This window comes from Coffea eugenioides, chromosome 1, assembly GCF_003713205.1.
Source record: "Coffea eugenioides isolate CCC68of chromosome 1, Ceug_1.0, whole genome shotgun sequence".
NCBI classification, from domain to species: domain Eukaryota; kingdom Viridiplantae; phylum Streptophyta; class Magnoliopsida; order Gentianales; family Rubiaceae; genus Coffea; species Coffea eugenioides.
The window spans coordinates 9,715,206-9,737,691 of record NC_040035.1 but is presented as its reverse complement, the minus strand read 5'-3'; the positions used below and the strand labels follow the sequence as shown (position 1 = coordinate 9,737,691).

At 32.7% G+C, this 22,486-nt stretch overlaps 1 protein-coding gene and 1 long non-coding RNA gene across 2 annotated transcripts; one reads left to right on the top strand and one right to left on the bottom strand.

Moving 5' to 3' along the window:
* Positions 1–2,312: 2,312 nt before the first annotated feature.
* On the top strand, positions 2,313–3,559 carry LOC113752042. Its single transcript, XR_003464868.1, has 3 exons — positions 2,313–2,327; positions 3,275–3,348; positions 3,488–3,559. It is a non-coding gene; the product is annotated as an uncharacterized LOC113752042 (long non-coding RNA).
* A 6,430-nt stretch (positions 3,560–9,989) lies between these two features.
* LOC113775524 (isoflavone reductase homolog TP7-like) lies at positions 9,990–12,052 on the bottom strand. Its single transcript, XM_027320443.1, has 5 exons — positions 11,777–12,052; positions 11,523–11,657; positions 10,842–11,079; positions 10,490–10,693; positions 9,990–10,409 (listed from the first exon to the last, which is right to left on the bottom strand). Exons 1-5 carry the CDS (start codon positions 11,957–11,959, stop codon positions 10,243–10,245), a joined length of 927 nt encoding a protein of 308 aa, XP_027176244.1. The 5' UTR covers positions 11,960–12,052; the 3' UTR covers positions 9,990–10,242.
* Positions 12,053–22,486: the final 10,434 nt, after the last annotated feature.

The window sequence follows — 22,486 nt, the reverse complement described above, 5'->3', positions numbered from 1 at the left end:
ATCTAAGCACATCTTTGAGATTCCAGGATTCACACCTTTAGCTTCATACATTTTTTTTCTTTTTTTTTTCCCTGGTCAAATTTTTTTTTCAGGTTTCTTTTTTCATACTTAATCTCTTTTTTTTTTCCTTAATCTCATCTATAAATATCAAATAAATTATTTGATATTGGTTTCTTTTTTGTGCATGTATATATATATATATGTGTGCTTGTTTGTGTCTATATACATCTTTTTGGGTTTGGACAACTCAATATACAAATTATTTAAGAAATTACCTTACAATAAAACTTACACAATAAAACATGTTTCAAAAATTTAACATGCATAGAATTGCTTATATACAGTATAGCACTTCTTACTCATGCTTATCCTACTCTTTGTCTATTACTTAGTTTTTATAATAAATTAAAAGAAACATGTAATCAAATATTCTGTTAAATGTGTTACAACTCTCAATCTTATTGCACGACAGATATTTTACTGAATAATTTTAATTTCGTATATACCCATTCCATATGAAAATAATTATTACTTATGATGTATTACACGTTATACTAATCTTTCACAGTGCTAACATTAGACTACAAATTATATTCAATTACACTTTTTCAAATTATTTCAGTTATTGATTTTTGGAGGTTGTTATAAGGAATAATAAACAATTCGTGAAAACATTTTTATGCTCAGACATGTCTATTATGTCAACTTAGCAAAAATTACAAATATCTAAAAATAGTTTGTTATTATATCATTTATATTTTGCTAATACGTAATGAATAGGGGCTAAATTATAAAATTAGGGTGTCATATCTTCGGTGTTTTTGCTCATATAAAAGAATTGGGGGCTAAATAATAAAATTAGGGTGCCATAGTAGAATTAGTGAAATTTGATGAAAATACTATAGAATTGCTTATATACAGTATAACACTTCTTACTCATGCTTATCCTACTCTTTGTCTATTACTTAGTTTTTATAATAAATTAAAAGAAACATGTAATCAAATATTCTGTTAAATGTGTTACAACTCTCAATCTTATTACACGACAGATATTTTACTGAATAATTTTAATTTCGTATATACCCATTCCATATGAAAATAATTATTACTTATGATGTATTACACGTTATACTAATCTTTCACAGTGCTAACATTAGACTACAAATTATATTCAATTACACTTTTTCAAATTATTTCAGTTATTGATTTTTGGGGGTTGTTATAAGGAATAATAAAAAATTCGTGAAAAAATTTTTATGCTCAGACATGTCTATTATGTCAACTTAGCAAAAATTACAAATATCTAAAAATAGTTTGTTATTATATCATTTGCATTTTGCTAATACGTAATGAATAGGGGCTAAATTATAAAATTAGGGTGTCATATCTTCGGTGCTTTTGCTAATATAAAAGAATTGGGGGCTAAAAAATAAAATTAGGGTGTCATAGTAGAATTAGTGAAAGTTGATGAAAATACTGTAGTATACAGTGATGCAAAAAGTTGTCACAAAATTGGAATCGGGTAGACTTTCAATGACAACAAGTTATGTTGTCACTGTAGAGAGAGCGTTTGTGACGACTTTACTTGAGTTGTCATAAATTCATTTCCCACGGCATCAAATGAGATGCGCGCCAACTATTTCGTGACGAGTTGAGAATGACAACTTCCAATGTTGTCACTGATTATGCTTGTGCTGTACTCATCTGTGATGACACCTAATGTCGTCACTGAATTAGGTTATCTGTGACAAGATTTTTGTTGTCACATAAATTTTTGTCACTGAAAAACATATTTCTTGTAGTGCCTCTTGTTCCCATCATGATTCTGTTGTTTGGTGATTTCTCAAATCATTTTCTTGGTTTTGTTCTTGCTCTAGCTTTTATTTGTTTAAGCTATCATGGGACATCCTTTTTGGTTTTAACCCTTTTGATCATTTTTTTCTCATGGTAGATGGCTACCAAAGCACATAGAAATAAGGTAATTTCTTCCTGACAAAGAAGAAAATAGTTATGGCTTAAGATATGCATGTTAATAATTGTAGTTCTTGCTGCAATTTAATTTATTTTATTGAAGTGTATATAAGGTTCCTAAGCAAGACACAAAGAGCATCATCCAAAAAGCTAATTCTTTTGACTTTTGAATCTTTGAATACCTGTGCATCGTGGCTATGGTAAAAACTTGGTTCTAAATTTCTTTTTTGCTTTTCAAAATAGAAGTAAGAAAATTGTGCCCAACATAAAGGTGCAATGGTTTATGTATACGCGGTCTACTATGAGAGATAGGTAGCCAGCTATTTCACACTTTTGGATAACATTTTATAACTCAAGTAAGTGAAATTAAATTCTTGGCTTCTTGTTTTCTTGTTTTCTTAGTTTTGTATCAATAAGTTTGATTATGCCTACATAAGTTTGATTATGCCCACAATGTGCTGCTTGCTTTAGTAAGATGTTGGTGTGCTATGTAAATAAGTTTCTTAATCATTGACTTTAAAAATTTGGCTACTAAGATAAGCACAAAAATTAGGACGAGAAAATTCCTATGGTAGATTTAATATAAATTGGGAACTTAAGTGGCGTGCCACTTTTGCTGTTTCATTGGAGCACAAGGACTTGACAATTTAGGAAGTTGTTTAACTAATTAAATGGCTGAAATGGTTTAAAAAATGTCTTTTTCAAAAAGGTGAAACATATTTAAATTGTAGCACTAAAGAAGTTGTCATTTTCTTTTTATTGATTTTTTTATACAGTATGTATTATACAAAATTTTTTTTTGTCTTTCTTCTTTTCTCGAATTCGATTAAAAACTTACATACAACTCATAAGTAATGACAAAAAGATGCAGAATATTGGCCGACTAATATCTTGTCCTTTTTTGAGGGCACAAGTGGGAATGCAAAATTTGGTTTAAATCCATTTGACAAGTGTGCAGTTTCAAACCTTTAAACATGAGATACACAATTTTTATACTTAGTCTAACTCAGCCAAATAAATAGTTGTGTATCTGCTTGGTGACTTTTAAGTGTAGAGATGTTTTATTACATTTGATGAAACAAGAGTATGAAGCCTCCTTGGTGAGTTCTTACTTTATATTATTTAAATAGTCAAAATTAGTTCAAAAAATAATATTGCAAGTCTTCTATTCTACAAGTTCCTATATTCTTTTCTTTATGTGTCTACGTTTTATGAATTCCAAAGAAATTGAACTTCTTTCGTCTTTTGGTGATTTTAATTCCAAGATTCAAAAACAGTTTTGAACAAGTTTCAACTATTGTAGGAAAACAAGATTAAAGTGATAAAATTTGTTGGGTCGGTGGATGAATATTTTGGCCTCAAATGCCATTTTGAAAGGTATTAATACCTTTCTTTGCTGTTATCATGCGCCCAAAATATTTCCATTATGTATCTATTTCATTTGCTTTATCATATCTCATTTGCTATGTCAATAAGGTTCTAAACTTGAGATAATGACTTGTTTATCTTATCACAGACTGGAAGCATATGCAGCTCTCCACTCCCAATTGTGTCTGAGTCTTGTATCTCTTACTATTTACATTAAAAAAAAAGGAGTCTTCATGGGTGTTAGTAGTTGAGAGAAAAAGGGCATTTCATAGCTTTTTTGTATTTTTATAATTTATACCTTTTGGAACATTAAGAATATTGTACTGATACTGCTTTCTAATGGGAAAATCTGGTGGAGAAAGAAATCCAACAGGTCCTGTAACTTACAATTATACTATTCGTTTTCTTTCTAGATGAGAGTCCATTTTCTTAGTCTGCTAACATGGATGCACTTCACGGTTACAGTATCATCGAAAATTACTTTTACTAATTGCTTTAGAAACTTTTGAATGGATAAATACGATACAGCTTTATCTAATTTTGAATGGATGAATACAATATTTATGATTTAGCTTAATATAATTTGCAACCATTATGTACTTTGTATAACTGGAAAAACCTAAATAATTGGGCAAACTTGAAATTATGTATGATGCATAACTGGGCAAACACGAAAATTTTCACCGCGCATCGCGCGGTGTTCTCCTCCTAGTTGTATTAAATGTAGTTAAGAATTTAACATAAATGTATAAATAAATTTAGTATAAATAATTAATAATTTTTATTAATAGACATGTATAATTAGTAGTATAATTGATAATATATTATATATATAATGATGTACATATATATATTTTCAAACGGGTGGCGGGGCGGGGGGTAGGGCGGGGGAGTAAACCCCCGCCCCCGCCCCGTTTCTAAACGGGGGGAAAAAATTCCCCCCGTCCCCGTCCCCGCCCCATCCCCCGCCCCAACCCCCGCCCCTATGACCCCCAATCTATCCATAACTTTTCCAACCCCAAACTGTAAAACTCAAAATTCGAACTCTGAACTTGACAGCAGAAAAACTCACGAACCCTCTTTTGGTCACTGGATCGACCCTAATGATTAGTAGATATGGTTTAAATCTCATATTGTAAATAACTTTCCCTGAATATCAATGCCTGAAAAGATATTCATATCACCCTTACGAGAAATTAGAAGTTTGAAAAAAAGTGTAATATAATTTAGAACTAGATTTTAACTCAAACATATAATCAGTATTCGTTATACAAATTGCATCTTGGAATGTTGACGTATTTTAAAAATTTATTTAGTTTTTAAATGACAAATTGTCATGTCAAATTGTAATATATTTTGTTATGAAACAATTAAAAGTATGGGTGTCCCTTTGTATTCCCAAGAGGATTAATTCTTGATTTATGGTTACATTATGTATAGAAGTTACAATCCATAAATCTATTCATGTAGTGGAAGAATCGTTTCATAGGTTTCTTCATATTCTTGTAATAATGGGTGTTTAATAGGATTGATTGTTCCTTTAATCTTGTAGTACCTATATATAGAGGTACATTGACACCCTTTGGAATGACTTTTGTATCTTATTGGAATATAAGAATATCACTCTCCATTTCTCTACTTCTTTCTCCAATATTTCACTTGATATTATAGTAGCTTATTTTATTAGTTTTATAACACGTTATCAGCACGAGTCTCTACTTCTGAGCAAAGGTGAAACACGAGACTCTGTCAAGATTCTGCTAGTGTCAAATCAACTGTTGGTTTTTTTTCGAGCAACTCTTGACTACCTATTGAGGTAAATCTCTAACTCAAAAACTTATTTCAATTTCTTATGGCTAATATTTGAATTATCGCAAAATACAAGTACCTACTGTTGAACAACCACTAAACACAAACATATATTGTTTGACATCTTTGAGGTAATATTTCTCCTTTTAATTCTACTTGTTTACCTTTATAATTATTCGTTATAAATACTTATATTCTGATGCATTGAGTTTTAGAGATGTTATTATAGAAAATCAATTATATTTGAGGATCTACTTGTCCTTTGAAATATTTAAAGAAAAAAATTCGACCACCTGAAGATGGTCGTTGTTTAACGAAAATATTTGCCACTAGAAGATGGTCATTATTTCAAAAGCCTGGTATGATAAATTTACCTGTGGCTACAAGAACATAATTATGCAATTTTTAGAATTACTTCTCAGTTGAAATTGTGTTGAGAAAATTTTACTTATAAGATATATTAAAAATAATACTCTCCACAATTGATTTCTCGAATATGCTCCTGTAGTATCAATATTAAGAGAAATTTTGAGAAGTATTTTGTACTTATTGCATGCTAGTTCTATTCCATTCCCAGAAGTGAATGCGACTAAATTTCAATTTATTAGTTATGGTTGTTGCCATGACTATGATTTTGGTAAATATATATTTTACCATGACAAGAGAAAAAATTACCACTTGAAGTGGGATAATAATGATAAGGACAAGAAAATAAAGGTCCTAAAGATAAATGTCCTGAAGTACATTTGACAAATCAAAATTATAATCGTATCTTCACATGGCCAATTTCTTTAAACACCCTGAAGGTGTATGATGTTTGATTTAATTTATGATAGTAATTAGCTTTTCTTCCTGAAGAAGAAATGAATGTTAAATATTTGGGATCAAAAAAAAAATTATGGTGATTATATTTGTCCCATAAGAATTATGGTGACAATGATATGTATCTCATTAATAAGTGCTACTATATACACTATATTCCAATGAGAGAGACAAATACAATCAGTTGTAGTGTATAAGTGATTGAAAGCTCCAGAAGAGCCACTACTATATTTCTCCCTGTAAGAGAAAAGTTTGTTATGAATAAAGTACTATTTTTTATCATGTCTCGAAAAATTTATTGAATTTGAATATCCGTTGAAATGGATATCAAATTGAGATATTAAATAAGACAATAATAGAGATCATGTTTAGAAATCAAATGAGATAAATGTTAATTATATCATAATAACCATTCGAGAGAGAAATGGTTATCGATATAGTTGTCTTCATTCTCATTTGATTTATAATTATCACCTGCAGTAAACCAGAAGTTTACTGATCCCAATGAATACATGATTTAACGAAAGTGAAAATATTTGAGAGCCGACAAATGTTTATACATACCCCCTTTATATTATATATGGCTCCAAAAAGAAATTTAGAATTTATGTCGGGTATGAATCACTTTTTACGATTAAATATCATAAAATATTTGATGGGTGATCTATTAAATGATTTATTTATTCTGATGAGTTACGATTCCCGACATTAGGGGGAGGAAGAAATCAATCGAAAGGAAATCATCTGAAAAAAATTAGATTTCCTCGATCCTCATACAAAATAACGTGAACTGGAAGTTCAAGAAATTATTCATTTGCTGAAAACTGCAAATCAATTGCCAGATATATTTATCGACTCCAGATGAGCCATTAAATCAACTATTCCTGCAGGGAATACTCTGGTTAAAATTGATGTCCCTGAAGGACATGTACAAGTGTTACAAATAAATTTAAGGCCGGCCTATCTAAATAAGGTATAAATTGATTTCAAATAACTCCGGAGATTAAATAAATGTCATGATAAAATTCAACCTCTTGAAGAGGTTGCTCCTGAAGAGCCAACTCCTGAAGAGAATGAAATCATAGAAAATTTAATTGGAGCCTAATGAAATGTAGCACTTGATATTATAGAAGTTGATGAGGATCATGAATCTAAATCGGTTGATGAATGTCGGTATAGAAATGATTGTTCAAAGTGGAAAGATACAATCCAATCTGAATTGGATTTATTGGTTAAAAGAAAAAGTTTTTGGACCTGTAGTCCAAACACTTGAAGGTGTAAAACTAATAGAATATAAATGGGTATTTGTGATAAAGAGAAATAAGAAAAAGGAAATTGTGAGGTATAAAGCAAAACTTGTAGTCCAAGGATTTTCACAAAGGCCTGGATTTAATTATGATGAAATGTATTCACCTGTAGTGGATGCTATCACATTTAGATATCTTGTGAGTTTTGCAGTAAATGAAAAATTAGATATGCGTCTAATGGACGTCGTTACTGCATATTTATATGGAAATCTTGAAAATGATATTTATATGAGAATCCCCGAAGGATTTAACATGCCTGAAGCATACAAATCAAATTCTAAAAATATTTATTCTATTAAACTACAAAGGTCTCTGTATGGGCTCAAACAATTTGGACGTATGTGGTATAATCGCCTCAATGAATGTCTGACTAAAGAAGGTTATACCAATGATCCAATATGTCCATATGTTTTTACCAAGAAAAATGGATCAAATTTTGTGATCATTGTTATATATATTGATGATCTAAATTTGATTGGAACTCCTGAAGAGAATCAAAATAATGTTGAATATTTGAAGAAGGAATTTGATATCAAAGATTTTGGAAAAATAAAATTCCTTGGTTTACAAATTGAACATTTGAAGAGTGGAATTTTTGTTCACCAAACTGCATATACCCGGAAGGTATTAAAGCGTTTTTATATGGATAAGGCACATATATTAAGTACTCTAATGGTTGTCAGATCATTAGATCCTAATAAAGATCCTTTTAGATCGTGAGAGAAAGATGAAGAGATATTTGGTCCTGAAGTACCATATCTCAGTACAATTGGCGAAGAATATTGGAATGCGACGATTAAAAGATCTCAAATGATGTTTGCATCAGGGGGAGAAATTAATACACAAGAATAGTGTACTCTTTTTCCTTCACTAGGGTTTTTGTCCCGATGGATTTTTCCCTAGTAAGGTTTTAACGAGGCATATTCTTTGTGTAATGGACATCCAAGGGGGAGTGTTATGAAACAATTAAAAGTATGGATGTCCCTTTGTATTCCCAAGAGGATTAATTCTTGATTTATGGTTACATTATGTATAGAAGTTACAATCCATAAATCTATTCATGTAGTGGAAGAACCGTTTCATAGGTTTCTTCATATTCTTGTAATAGTGGGTGTTTAATAGGATTGATTGTTCCTTTAATCTTGTAGTACCTATATATAGAGGTACATTGACACCCTTTGGAATGACTTTTGTATCTTATTGGAATATAAGAATATCACTCTCCATTTCTCTACTTCTTTCTCCAATATTTCACTTGATATTATAGTAGCTTATTTTATTAGTTTTATAACATATTTAAGTTATTAGAGAAATTTTCCTTTAAAAATTAGAAACTATAATAGAATTTAGAATTAGTTAAAATAGAAGATGGTTGTAATTTACAAAGCTAAAGCCCAAATTCTAAGGTTCTGATGAAAAGTTCAATGTCATTCTCCAGGGTTTTAGTGGAACAAATTGTCACGTAACAAATAATTGGGATGCAGAGAAGGGTCCACAACAACATCTATAAGTTGCTTCCGACCAATCAAAGGATCCATTTTGGTGAATATTGGCCAAAGCCAAATCAAAGAGACTACTTACTGAACAATTTACCAGAAAATAAGGCATGAAAATTGGAGACCGGAATCTATATGAAATGGATGAAACACACCATGCTTTAGTTCAAAGGCGACGTATTTGAGATTATAAACACCATGCGCGGGCCACTGGTATTTCTTCCATTAAATGTTCCTTAACAAAGTTTTGCTGTTGACATCATTACTATATCTCAATAAAGAAACAAGCAAAGAGCGAAATTCAAAAGCATCCCTTCATTGAACAACAACCAGACACAATCATAGGCTTGGTGGGTTTAAAGCAATAATTATGCACCTATGACTCAACAAACGTCTTTTTCATTTTTTTTTAGGGTAAAAAATAAAAAATCCATGTGGTAAACCTAATACACAGAAAAGCCCCTCATAGTTTCAAAATATATAACACGACACCCCATTCTTTTAACTAAATTGTAAAGGTGACGGAATCCGTTAAATTTAACGGAAATGGACGAAATTACCAAAATGCCCTAATATAATTAAGTAAAAGACAGCGCAAAAAAATCATTTGTTTTATTTTCTAGATAGAGAGAATTGAGGGTTAAGGGGTAGAACAGGTATATTTGTTAAAAATTAGGTATAAAATTTTTTTTTAGATTCCAATAAGTCATTTCCGTTAAGTTTAACGGATTCCGTCACCTTTACAATTTAGTTCAAAGTACGGGGTATTATGTTGTATATTTTGAAACTACGGGAGGTTTTCCTGTGTATTAAATTTACCACAGGGGATATTTTTTGTATTGTACCCTTTTTTTAAATCCTTCCGCTCCTCCCCACACAAATGTCTTTTTTTTTTTTTTTACCCTCCCGCTCTTTCCCACACACTTTTCATTCTCCAACTACCGAACAAAGGATTTGAACTCTCGATTTGACAATTTGACAGCAGGAAGGATTCTAAAAATCCCCCCCAAGCCACAACTCAACAAACTTCAAGTTGCTTGTTCATCAACAAAGTAAACCACAACGGCAATGGCACAGATATGATTGCATATTGTTAAGCCTATTCTTTCAACAGTCGCATTAGAGTTGTATTTCACAAAAGTCAGAAATTTAATAGCAGCAATTCACAAGATTGACATGCTTATAAAATGAGTTGCAAGGAGATGCGGTAGAAGCATTGCAGAAAAAGGAAAACAGCTCGTTTCATTACTAAGTTATTCCCGCAAAGTTCGGAGAATATTCAATACCAATATAATAGATAACAACTCCTCCTATTTTTGAAACTTGTGCTAATACATTTAGTAAAATCAAATATAGCAGAAGCATTTAACAAAGATCATTACAACACGTTCAACACAAAGTCTTGGACCAAGTTCATCAGCCAATTATTCCAGGCCATGACCACATCAATCAGAAGACTAATGAACTTCTTAGACGAATCGATCAAGGTACTCCTCGACAGTGGTGTACTTGACATTAGGATAAAGCTCTGAAGCCTCTACACGGAAAGATGGCTCAATTGCAAAGTTGGTAGTATCACCGTTTACCAGAATTGCATGGTTAATTGATAATATGACATTGAGCGGAATTGGAGCCTCTGCGAAGAAATGGTCCATTCATACACTAATAATTCATACAATAAAGAATTAAGGAAATTGAAATCAAACTTCTTGTCACCTTGGATGTTCTTCAGGAGTTGTTCCTCAGGAATATATTCTTTCTCCAGAGTTTTACCAATCTTCTTCTCCCATACTGCCACTAACTCTTTAAATGATACACTATTCTTAGGAGGCCTAATGTAGACAACTTTGTTCAATGCTCTTGGATCATCAACAGTTTTGATGGTGAAAGTACCAATGTCATGTTCTTCATTAAAAACAGCTACAATTGAAACATTAAAAAAAAAAAATTTTTAAGCACCAGTACAATATTCACGTTCTTACAGGATAAATTCAGCAGAGGATAAGAAAATGATCAGGTGAAGTGGGTGAAAAAGAATAAAATAGCCAAGTGATATTATATGCCATACCTTTAGCATTTCCATCTCCCAAGATGACAACTTTATCTCGTGGTGGTGCAGTGGCTCCTGGCTGTAACAAGGTTGGAAGAAAATATCCAGCAAAAGCGTTAGACGAGATATAGGTGTAAGGGATCCCTGCTGCCTCAGTAGCTCTACGAATCTGAGACTTTCCTGCAAATGCAGACTTGGCAGGCTCAACTGCATTTTGGCGATCCACATCAACTCCAAACTCTGAAGGGTAGAATTTCTGAGAATTTCACCATATTATGTGTCAGAATTTGGGAACGATAGTAGATAAAAACTGACACAAATTATACTCTATTTCATTCCAATCTGCATTCTTTTCCTCAAATTCACAGATTGTCAAATCACTGTGGTTTTTCACGATGACTAAAAGAACCTCAATTAACTCTGCCCAATAGATAGGCTTAAAATCGACTGAAATTTCAATTAAGCAAATTGGCCAATTAATCTTAGTTGCTTCTCCACTCCGAAAATGTATCATCAAGCTCTACGAACGACACATGAATTTCGTGTGCATTATCAAAATTTACTATATTTCAACAATTAAATACCTATAATTATCTAAATTGCAGAGCTACAGATCTGCAACATAAGAAAAACAACAAACGTATTCAAATACAGTCCCCAGTGAGAATCATTAGTAACAAGACCACATAAACAACACACCTTGACATTTCCAGCTTCTTTAATTGCATCAATGATCTTCCTCTGATCATTCAATTGTCCGTTACCAACAGTTGATATGACCACATCCACCTGTTTTATGGCCTTCACTAAACTTTCATGATCATACAAGTCACCCTGCTCCAAGGAAGAATTCCAATATCGAGATAAAAAACAAGCATCACCAGCTAAAAGGGAAAAAAAGGAATCTCAATTGACAACACTGTCAAATGAATTGAAAAATTAACGCTGCTTACATGAACAAGAGTCGCCCCAGAGTTCTTGAAGCCTTCAACAAGTTTTCCCTTAACAGGATCAGAAACTGTAGATTCTCTAACCAATACAAAGGTGGGATGACTAGCCTTAGTGCTGGCCGCAACTATAAACTTGCCAATGTATCCTGTTCCACCAATGATCAAAATCTTGCTTTTTTCTGCCATTCTTGAATATTCTGAGATATCTAAAACTGAAGGGTTATGGAGAGTTTTTTAAACTGATGTGGAGGATCAGGAAAAGAATGAAGTCTGGGGACGATGGCATGCTGAGGAACGCTATTTAAGCAGTTCGAGGTTGGTTTGGAAGGTACTGAAGAGACCTTTCACGTCCCTCACTCAAGCAAAAGGGATCTATTAAGTCGAGTTGTATTTGATCCTTGATAAAGGTTAGGTTCATTATTTGAGTGACCAATGAAAATAAGAGTAACTTTACTTTGAATCTCCAAACTTGTACTTCTTTCTTGCTTTGCATCCTAAAATTTCGATTTAAGACACGTTACATTTTAAAATCCATTTTTAGACGCTTGTACTCCAAACTCTAAGTTTGTCTCATTTAATTCCAATAAATGACAAAGTTAGCTAAAATAACAAGATAAAGGGCACTGTAAATTAATAATTATTATTATGCCTTTATTTGTACATATTTTCAATTTATGAACACTTAAAACTTCATCTTAGAGGAGGAGGGGTATATTAGATGGTACAGAAGGAGGGAGTGTAAGTAGAGGTTCCGACTTCGAAATCTCCCATTTACACATAAAAAGAAAAAAGAAAAAGATCCATCTTTGGGGTGGGAGGGGGGGGGGGGGCTATTTGCTTGGTTATAAGTTAGGAGGGATTGTAAGTATGTGGTTCAAAGTTCAAAACCTCTTACTTATCAAAAATAATAATAAAAAAAACTCTATCTTTTTTTTTTTTTTTTTTTTTTTTTTTTTTTAAAAGGATACCATCCCTTAATATATTAAAAACCGAGAAAAAAATACATCAAATTAGAGGGGGGCCAAACCTGACCTCTGTTAAAGAAAAAGAAACATGTAATGATGGAAAATAAACACACATATAAAGGAATTGTAAAGACATAACAGATCAATCCAAAGAAATCATCCACACGAGGGTGCTCCACATTTGTGTGACTGCGAGTGAGCATTGGAATTTGGTTTGAGATCTTGACGTGTTTGCATTGTTTTACCTTTTTTTGAAAGCTGTTTCCTCGCTTTCTTTGAAATCACTTGGGTAAATTGCTGTTGTACTAGATTCTGGTCTTGATCTTTGTGTTTGTCGTGTTGTGAATCGTCTTCCTCTTCTTCTTTTTTGTCGTTATTGCATGTTATACTTGAACGAATAAAACTAATTTGATGTGGTCGGGGAAGTGTACCATGTAATTTTTCCCATTTAACCTCTTCGAACACATCTTTGAAAGCTGGCACTGGATTTTGAGGCACCGTGGTTTTCGTTTCTGTTCTTGTACTTGTACTTGGAACCACAAGGAGTGGTAAGGCAACGTCGGGGTCAGTGGTGTCGACCTTTTGATGATTATCGTCTCCCAAATTCTGCTTCTCAAAAGCTTGGGACCCATCACTTTTATTCCAATTAGAATTTTCAGCATTTTGATTTCTAATTGAAGTATTGTCGGCCATTTGCTGCTGACCATCTCCCAATATTTGCTCCACTAGAATATGGGACTCCTCACAATCATTTCCAGCAATGTGATCGCATGGTCCCTCCCTTTGGTCATCAACAACGAACTTTGCTTTTCCATGCTTGACAGCTTTTTCGTTGCAGTTTTGCCCTGGCACAGCAGCCCCCTCTATGGGCTCCATCATGCCTGGGCCTGCTACCACGTTCAGCTCCACCAGCGCCAATTCTCCCGTATTAGCAGTCCCTTCCATCACTTCCTCTGGTTCGCCAATCACGCGGTCAGCCATAGCGTGAAGAATGGCATCAGCAGCAGCCTCTATCCCCTTCTCCACAAGCACAACCGTAGACCCTCCAAGCTGGTTCAGTAAGCACGATGCATCTCCCACAGCAGTAGTAGGGGTGTCAACGTGCAGTGACCCCTCGGAATGGCTCTTACCCGAATTCTGTGTCGCACCAGATTTCACCCCATCTCCTTCACTCACCCCCCTTCGCTCCTCATCCTCTGTACGCTGCGTGTTAGCTGGTGAGGAGCGAACCTTTGCGCCCATCACCCCTGTGACCAGATCCTCCTGCGTCTTGTGCAAGCGCAAATCAGGGTGCTTCACACGGCAATGATTCTCGCCATGCCCTTGACGATAGCAGTGGCTGCAATAATTAGGGAGGTTCTCAGGGATAAGAACCTGCCAAAAACCATCCCCATCTCCCATATCGACCCACACCCTCGACGGAATCGATTTGAGCAGATCCACCTCAACACATACCCGCGCCACATTCGGTCGCGAAAACGAAGACGTAGCCGCATCCACGAATAGCGGCGTACCCAAGCAGGAGACAAGATGAAATAGACATGGCTTAGCAAATAAGTGAATTGGGAGTTTGGGCAATCTAAACCAGACGGGAGCAAGGGAAGACTCTCTGTTCACATGGAACTTAGATGTCCACTTAAAAACCCTCATGGGGGATCCATTCACATACCACAAACTTCGTCCCCAAACGCGAAGGAAATCCGCTTCACACTGAAATTTCAGCAACACATGCCTATCATCTAACAATCCCACAGTCGCCGTAATCTTCAAATCAAGAGTCGACAAGAATTTCCTCAGGTCAGGCAGCAGCGGCCGCCCCTTAGAGAACTTCCCAACCAAAGTGTAGCGGAATGGAGCAGCAACCACTGCTATGTCAGCCGCACTGAAGACCACCGCAGGCTCTCCACGGTGTGTTGTCATCCTCGCTTGAACTTGCACTACCTCGGACGTCGGTTGTGGCTCAAACAATGCAGAGAAGGCCTTCTTCCTAAAGGGGGAGGAAGAGGCCGACAGCCCCCCACCCGGAGGAGGGGGGGCAGTCTCGGCTGCCATGGTTACGTTCATTGAACTTATTCACTAATAAGCACTCTATCTTAAAAGCTTCATAACAATAGGAACAAATAAAATGACAGCTAAGAATTACCCTCCAAAATATTCATTTTTTGTTTCCATACCTCCTTCTCGGGTGAAGAATTTACATGAAACATTTGTCTATGTTTGGATAATAAATTATTTGGGATATTTTTTTTAAAAAAAATACTGTAACACTGTTTTTTATTTGATGTATGTGACATAAAAGGGTAGTTAAAAAATGTATTGATGATACAAGCAAATAAATACAATGCAAACAAACCAATTATCAAATTAGTGCTCTTCTCCCAAAAATAGAATCCATTTGCAGAGAGTTGGTTGGTTTTGTTACTTAAAAACAAATATGGGGAGGCGAGAGAAGAAGCGACTGCAGGACTAGGTTCTACTTATAAATGAATGGAGCCGGCAATGGTGGTCAAATACATCAACGTTAATGAAACTAACTGTGGATCAGAAACAAATACCAATACCATTGGTAAACGTTAAAGATCGGCACCCCGAAAAGAGTTGTGACCTGAATTGACAGGAAAATCTTACCAAACATTGCTCAGTTTTCACGCATCATTTATCGCACGAAATTTCTAGATTCCTTCTAGAACTCATCCGCCGAACACTCGAAGAAGACAAAAGGGTGTTAGGTAAAACTGAAAAATAAAATCTAAAATCTGAACACTAAGAAATTCAAATGCTAAAATATTATTTTGGTAAATCTATTAAGTGATACATGTTTCATAATCAGTTGAATTTAAGCATCGAATTGCATGTATATTATATAAGTTTGGTACTAATACAGGTTAGTAAATGAGTCGAGCCGAATTGATTGTTAGGCTTTGAGCTCGATTTAGTGATCTAACAATCAGGAAATAATGGATCCTATAACTTATTATTTCCTTGATGTTGGAAATATGACTTATAAAGAAATTATGAAATTCTTTGCTTGCTTTTGAGTCTAGAAATTAAACTCTTGCATGAAGGTTTTAAGTTAGATTAACTATCTTTTACATTCTATTTTGTGAATATCAATGATAGAAGGGTTTCACAAATATCATGATTGAGAAAAACTCTTATAGTATTACTCCTACTAACCTTAATGTATATTAATTTACTAGAAAAAATTCTTCTAAGATCAAATGAAGAATAAATTAATATACTATGGGAAGAAACAATTTAAATTGCATTCTCTACAAATGTATTACGGTGACACATGTGTACACCTAATTATCAAGAGTCACATTAAGGGCATTTGTTTTCATAATTATCTAATGTAACTCTAATAGCGAGTTACTAGTGTCATAATTACCCTAATTAAAATCTCTCAAAATTTGGTAGAGATTTTGTGGTAATTTGTGACATTATTCCTGAAAATAGAGATTTCTCCATTTGTACCTTATAAAAACATTACCCAATTCATCCTTAAACTCTTGTAGGTATGCAACATAGTAACCAGAGAACTTCAATTCTCTATAGAGAACATTTTGCCTCCTACTGTTTCAAAGAGAAGTCAACCAGTAGGTTCAAAGTGGATTTATCTTTATGTGTTTATTTGACAAGGAGTTTTTCAATTGATTGCTTCTCTAAAATAATTAAATAATTATTTTGACAAAAGCTACCAATTTTCCATATGCAAAAAGTCAAAATATGAATCCTTACCATTTCAAAACTCCATTCTAGAGTCAAAACACTCCCACTTACTTCATGTTCTTAATAAATTTAAATCTCCAGTTCTAATAATTCTTAAAGTGTAAAGGAATCTAAATTTCTTGAAGTAAGAGCCTTGTTTCCTTTGTACAACTTCTTTATGTGTAGGTTGATTACCCTCACAAAACTAAACATAATATTTTAAACTTGATTTCCATCCATACCATAATCAAAGTGGTGTTTAAACAATATTAGAGGAAATTGTTTAAGTATATATTTCAATTTCAAGGCATTACTCACAAGATATAAAGATTGTCAAAATGCTGTACCCACAACTATCTCATTATTTCCTTAAGGTATATCATTTGGATGTAACTAATCAAGCATTGCTTTTACTCATTAGCAATGCTTCATAATTAAGGAATTTATAAAATGAGCACATATGGGATAATCCCCTAATTTTGTGTGCCTTCATTTTATTTTCTATCCCTCAAATTTCAAATTTCCTTTCTCATTTGAACACTTACAGAGGTATCAAATATTGATCCTTTATCAAATAAGAAAGGAACTTTATATTTGATGAATGGTTACCTAATAATGAGATAAATATCTCTCACCAATCAAAAAGGATAGAAAATAATTCACAAAATATTGGTGCTATAATGAAACTCTTATGGCATCCATAATGGTTGAATAGTCTGCTTTACTTATACAGTCTACCTGAAATTTTATAGTCAATAAATCTAAAATATTTAAAGATTTATGATTTATCAACTCTTTATTTCATTATAGAGATATATCTCAATCTCTTATGCCAAAATTTAAGGAGTTTCCCTAGTGATAAACATACTTACTGCCAATATAATTACTGTGGTCAAGTGCAGTATATTGCTCAATTCAAAAGATGGTACTGAAAACTTTAGAATTAATAACTTCACTATTTTCAAAATTTACTATTGGATAATGAGGTTCATAATCATACCCAATAGTAATTAATTTAAAAATAGAAATTCTAAAGTAATAAGAAAACAAATTTTCTTGAAATGAGCAATAATACATCACTTATCTTTATGTGAACATTTTTTTTAGTTTCTATAAAGAAACTTTTGTTCACTTTTCATATAATCAGAAACTTATTATACTAGCAGCGTAAATTGACAGCTTTAGCCAATTCACCAAATATATCACAATTTATAATACTCAACAATTGAGATTTTTCTTTTGAGTTACTTTCTCTCAAGGTCAAATATCAAATATCATTCTCTTACAAACAACGTTGGTCTTTATTGCTGTTCGACTTAATGAGAACAAAATTACCTTTCTTTCCATTTCTTCTTTCATGAAGGTTGAGTTTCTCTTAATTCTTAACCTCTTTATCCTTTCTTAATACACATGGTTAAAACAAGTAATTAACCATATATCCTTATGTGTATTATAAAGGTTTGAATGGTTAAGAAATTCTACAAGAAAGAATCAAGAATGAAATGCTATAAAAATAACTCAATCCCAATGTGATGGGACTTTAATTGATGATATAGCAAAATTCTCAACTCTAAGAAATGTGCTAAAATACGCTTCAATATTTAAGTGTCACAAAAGAAAGTCTTCTAATGGTGCTAGTTAAAACTTGTGACAATTTCTTTATGGTTTTCATGCAAGATTTAACTATAAATAATTAGGGTTTGAACCCTATTTTATATGAATATGAGACAAAATGAACAAACTATTAAATTGCTCCCAGTTCTCATACTCTTTTTTTTTTCTTGACGGAGGGGGTATCCGGGCCATCGGATAAATCGGACCCGACTAATCCCCCACCGGCGCGAGAGGAGAGGCCCCATCCCCCCGAACACGTTAACCATGAGACTCGAACCCTAGCGGGCACTGGAAACGGCTCCTAAGGAGGCGTGCCGTGACCAATCGAGCTCCCAGTTCTCATACTCAACCTCTATATTAGCAAATATATCCACATTATGAGAATGGTTTGTTTATTCTCATGAAAGTGCTAATTTAAAACTTGCACCAAAACAAAAGAGAATGAATTTAAAAATCAAGCTAATAAGAACCATAAAATCATTGGAATGAAACACTGAATTAACAATCCAGAACTATATCATAAAAAAGCTATGAAAATTTGTACCTTTATTTTGAATCAACCTTATGTCAATTTAAATACTAAATTCAAAACTTTCTATGGACAAAGGTTGCAAACATGCATAGAATTTACTTTACTTAATCATAAGACTAGTAATCTAGGACAAAGAATTAAAGAAATAATTCGTACCGTGGGCATAAAAATATCTCTTAATTGACTGTCTAATTTACCATCTTATGTCAATTAATCTCACCAAAATAATTACCTCCCTGTGGGGCTGGATAACTATCTCAATGAATTAATTGCAACTTGATGATATAGATGCCATTTTTTTAATTTCTTTAATCACTCAATAATATGTGAAAAAGAAATACAAAATTTCTCCAAACACCAATATACTTAAGATGCTGTGGCTACTCCTAAGTATATGGCTTTATAAGAAAAATTGTCAACTAGTCAATATGTTGACTAAAAATTCATGATTTCAATCACCAAATTGTATGTGATGAAAAACTTTTCTCATCAAATATTTGGGATGCTGTGGCTACTCCCAAATATGTAATGTAAAAGTGAAATTCTTAGCATGGCATCTTGTTATTTGTTAATAGTCAAAAAACTTTATGTTGATTGAATTTCATTGAATTTTCCTTTCTTTTTATAATCACTTAATCTTATGTGATTAAAGTTATTTACACCACATATTTGAGATACTGTTGCTACTCCCAAATATACGATGCAAGAAAACTTCTAATGAAAATTCATAGAAAACGAGTAGTCAACTTGTTGACTAGAAATCCTTGATTTTAATCACTAAACTATATGTGATCAAAATTGTAGTACACCAATGTTTGAGATGCTATGGCTACTCTCAAACATAAAGTGTGCTAGACTTTATACAGATATCAAAATAAGCAAAAAGTCTGTATTTTGACAAAAGAATTTCATAATTTCCTTTTTTTAATATTCATTTTTAACCATCAACCTTTATGTGATTAAAATACTTCATGCATCAAACAATTGAGATGCAAGACACACTTTATAGAGGAAATTCTCTGAAATTTAAATGTAATCAATCATACTAATGTTGACATTATAATATGAGATAAATGAACCTAAGTGTAGTGCACAAAATGCTACATAATTCCAAATAACAACCGATTATTGGAGGAAATCTGGATGAATTGCATAACCAAATAAAATATCATATGAATGATACATATACATAGGATTAGTAAATAAATCTTAATTATTGAGACAATGGACCATAGATCCCATCGCAAATTAAATTCGATTCGTTTAAACTTGATACGACTCTCTAAAACTTTTATCAGATTACCAATAAACCATGAAATTATAAGTTGAACAACATGGTTAGAGGTTGACTTTGATACCACATGTTAAACTTATTATGTACATATGAATGTACTACGCAGTTAAAATCTAAATACACTTGCCTCTAACCATTATTGTCAAACACAAGTTGATCTTTCTTGTGTTTTTGACTTCTTCCTGTCTATTCTAAGAAAACAAAATATGTAGAAGAAGGAAAAGTAGAAGGAGAATTTAGAATCAAGATCTTCTAACCTATGTCTAACCCAAAAGTGTACAATTGATAGAATACCACAGAATATTTATAGACTAGGCTAGGGACCCTTACTAGCAAATACAAAAATTCCTAGGGTTTCCTTCCATCAAGGAAATCTTGCCAAAATTCATAGCTGAAAATAACTTTTTCTGACTAATTGATTGATTAACTGATTGAATAAAATATCAATTAATCATTAACAAATGGGAGATACTAATTAATTATTGACAAAATGTCATTCAATTAATCAGGATGTCAATCATTATCTATTGCGAGATCCTAATTAATTATTGATAAAATGTCAATCAATTAATTATGATATCAAGTACTTTAGAATCAATTATGTGGGTCATAATTGCCTAAAAATGAGGTAAGTCTTACATAAATGAGCCCCCGTTATGCTGTGCACTTACTCCACTTTTTACTCACTCTCCCCTTGCTCCCACTGCAAACTCATTTACCAGCAAGATTCTACAAATTGAAAGCATAATTCACGAAAAATTTTGCAGTGGAATCATCCAATTTGATCAATTGAAAAAATCACAATATTGGTAGTTTGAATGGTGTATGCAATATCAATAGCTCTAATGACTTCTGTCTCTTTTGTTTTAAATTTTGTTTTGCTAGACAAACAAAATGTAATTGAACAATTGCAGTGAGTTAATTAATTATAAAAGAGGTATCTAAACAGTTTAAATTTTTTTCTTTTTGGTGACATAAATTTTCATGGCAAGTAAGACTCAATTTGTTGCATGTATAGATGTGTTTGTGCTATGCCATTATTTTTTTCAATGTTATTTGAGTAAACTTTTATTAGTGTTTTGATAAAGTTTTTCAATATGAAATGAGACGTAGAATCATCCAGGTTTAATAGAAGTATAATTTTTAAATATGACCTCTTTGCATTCTTTTGTGTGTTAATGATGGAGAGTATGTGATCCACTACATTTAATTAATTTTTTTCTGCCAGTAGGTAAGAAAAGCACGCTGTTTGGTAGTCTTGCTTATGGTTAAGTGTGTAATTTAATAATACATTGATTTGCAAGATTGTCATGTCATGGATGTAAAACTTTTCAGGAGATGCAAAAAGAGATACTTGAATTATGAATTCCATTTTAATAACAAAAAAGGCAAAATAAATAAACAATTATTGCGCAATTATCTAGTTCGGTTCATCTTTTCTTAGCCAACTATATGCTCCCAAACAAACATTCTGGTAAAGAAAATTATGCATGAATTAAGACACAGAAACACATCAGAAGGCCAAAAGGAAGCTAAATTATGTTATCGATGTTATACACGTATTAGGTTGAATTCCATCTCCCTTTGATTTCATATTATTAAACACTATAAAGATTATTAGAAGAAATTCTTATCTTATTATCCTATATAAAAATGAGTTGTAGTCAAAGGGTGTTTGAATTTCAACCGTATGGATAAGAGTTTTTTGGGAATGTTGTATAGTTTTTTTAAAATTTTTTGTACAACTGAGGGCAGCATATATTTAAATATATTTATCGAAATGTCATCATTTTGGTACATTTAAAGTTTTGATTTATGGAGACATCTGGGTATTTTTTTGGAATATGAAATTATTTTGTAACTGTTTTTGCAACGAGTACAGCTCATATAAATTTCTGTGTTGGTATAATTACTGAAATGGTGCTATGACACATTTAATTGACATTTGCGGGATCATCTTAGTAGAGAAAAATATTTGTCTGCTCAAAAAAAAAAAAAAAAAAAAAAAAAGACACATTTAATTGAAGTGTAGCTTTTGTTGTACAATAAACATAAAGACATATTAACATGTTATGCAATTAACACGTTGCTATAACTAGCCATTGGAGGATATTTCTTTATCTGAAACAACTTATGTCTGGTCTTGGGTGATTTTCAACTGACATCTGTAGAGGTCTTTTGGAAATGGTAAAATTGTAAAACAATGATAAAGGAAAGTGTGCAAGTGTGTGTTGCAATTAAAATATACTATTATTAGATTTGTCATATTTGATGATTATTTCTTTTTAAAATATATTATTATTTGTCCAATGAAAAACTCTCTCTAACCACAGGTACCAAACACCCGCGCCATGCACGAGCACTCGCCCTAGTCAGTCTTTGATGAAAAGCACCAATGACGGTTCTAAACGTGTTTAGTAGAAAGTCTTCGTGGAAACTAAATAGAAAACCATCAACTAAATGTTTGGTGGAAAATGAGACAAATCGACGAGACGACTTGAAGTCTTCATGGAAAACTGTAAAACATTACTCCCTCCGTCCCACTTTGATAGTCATGTTTCTTTTTTCACACAGTTTAAGAAAAAGTAATTAACTTT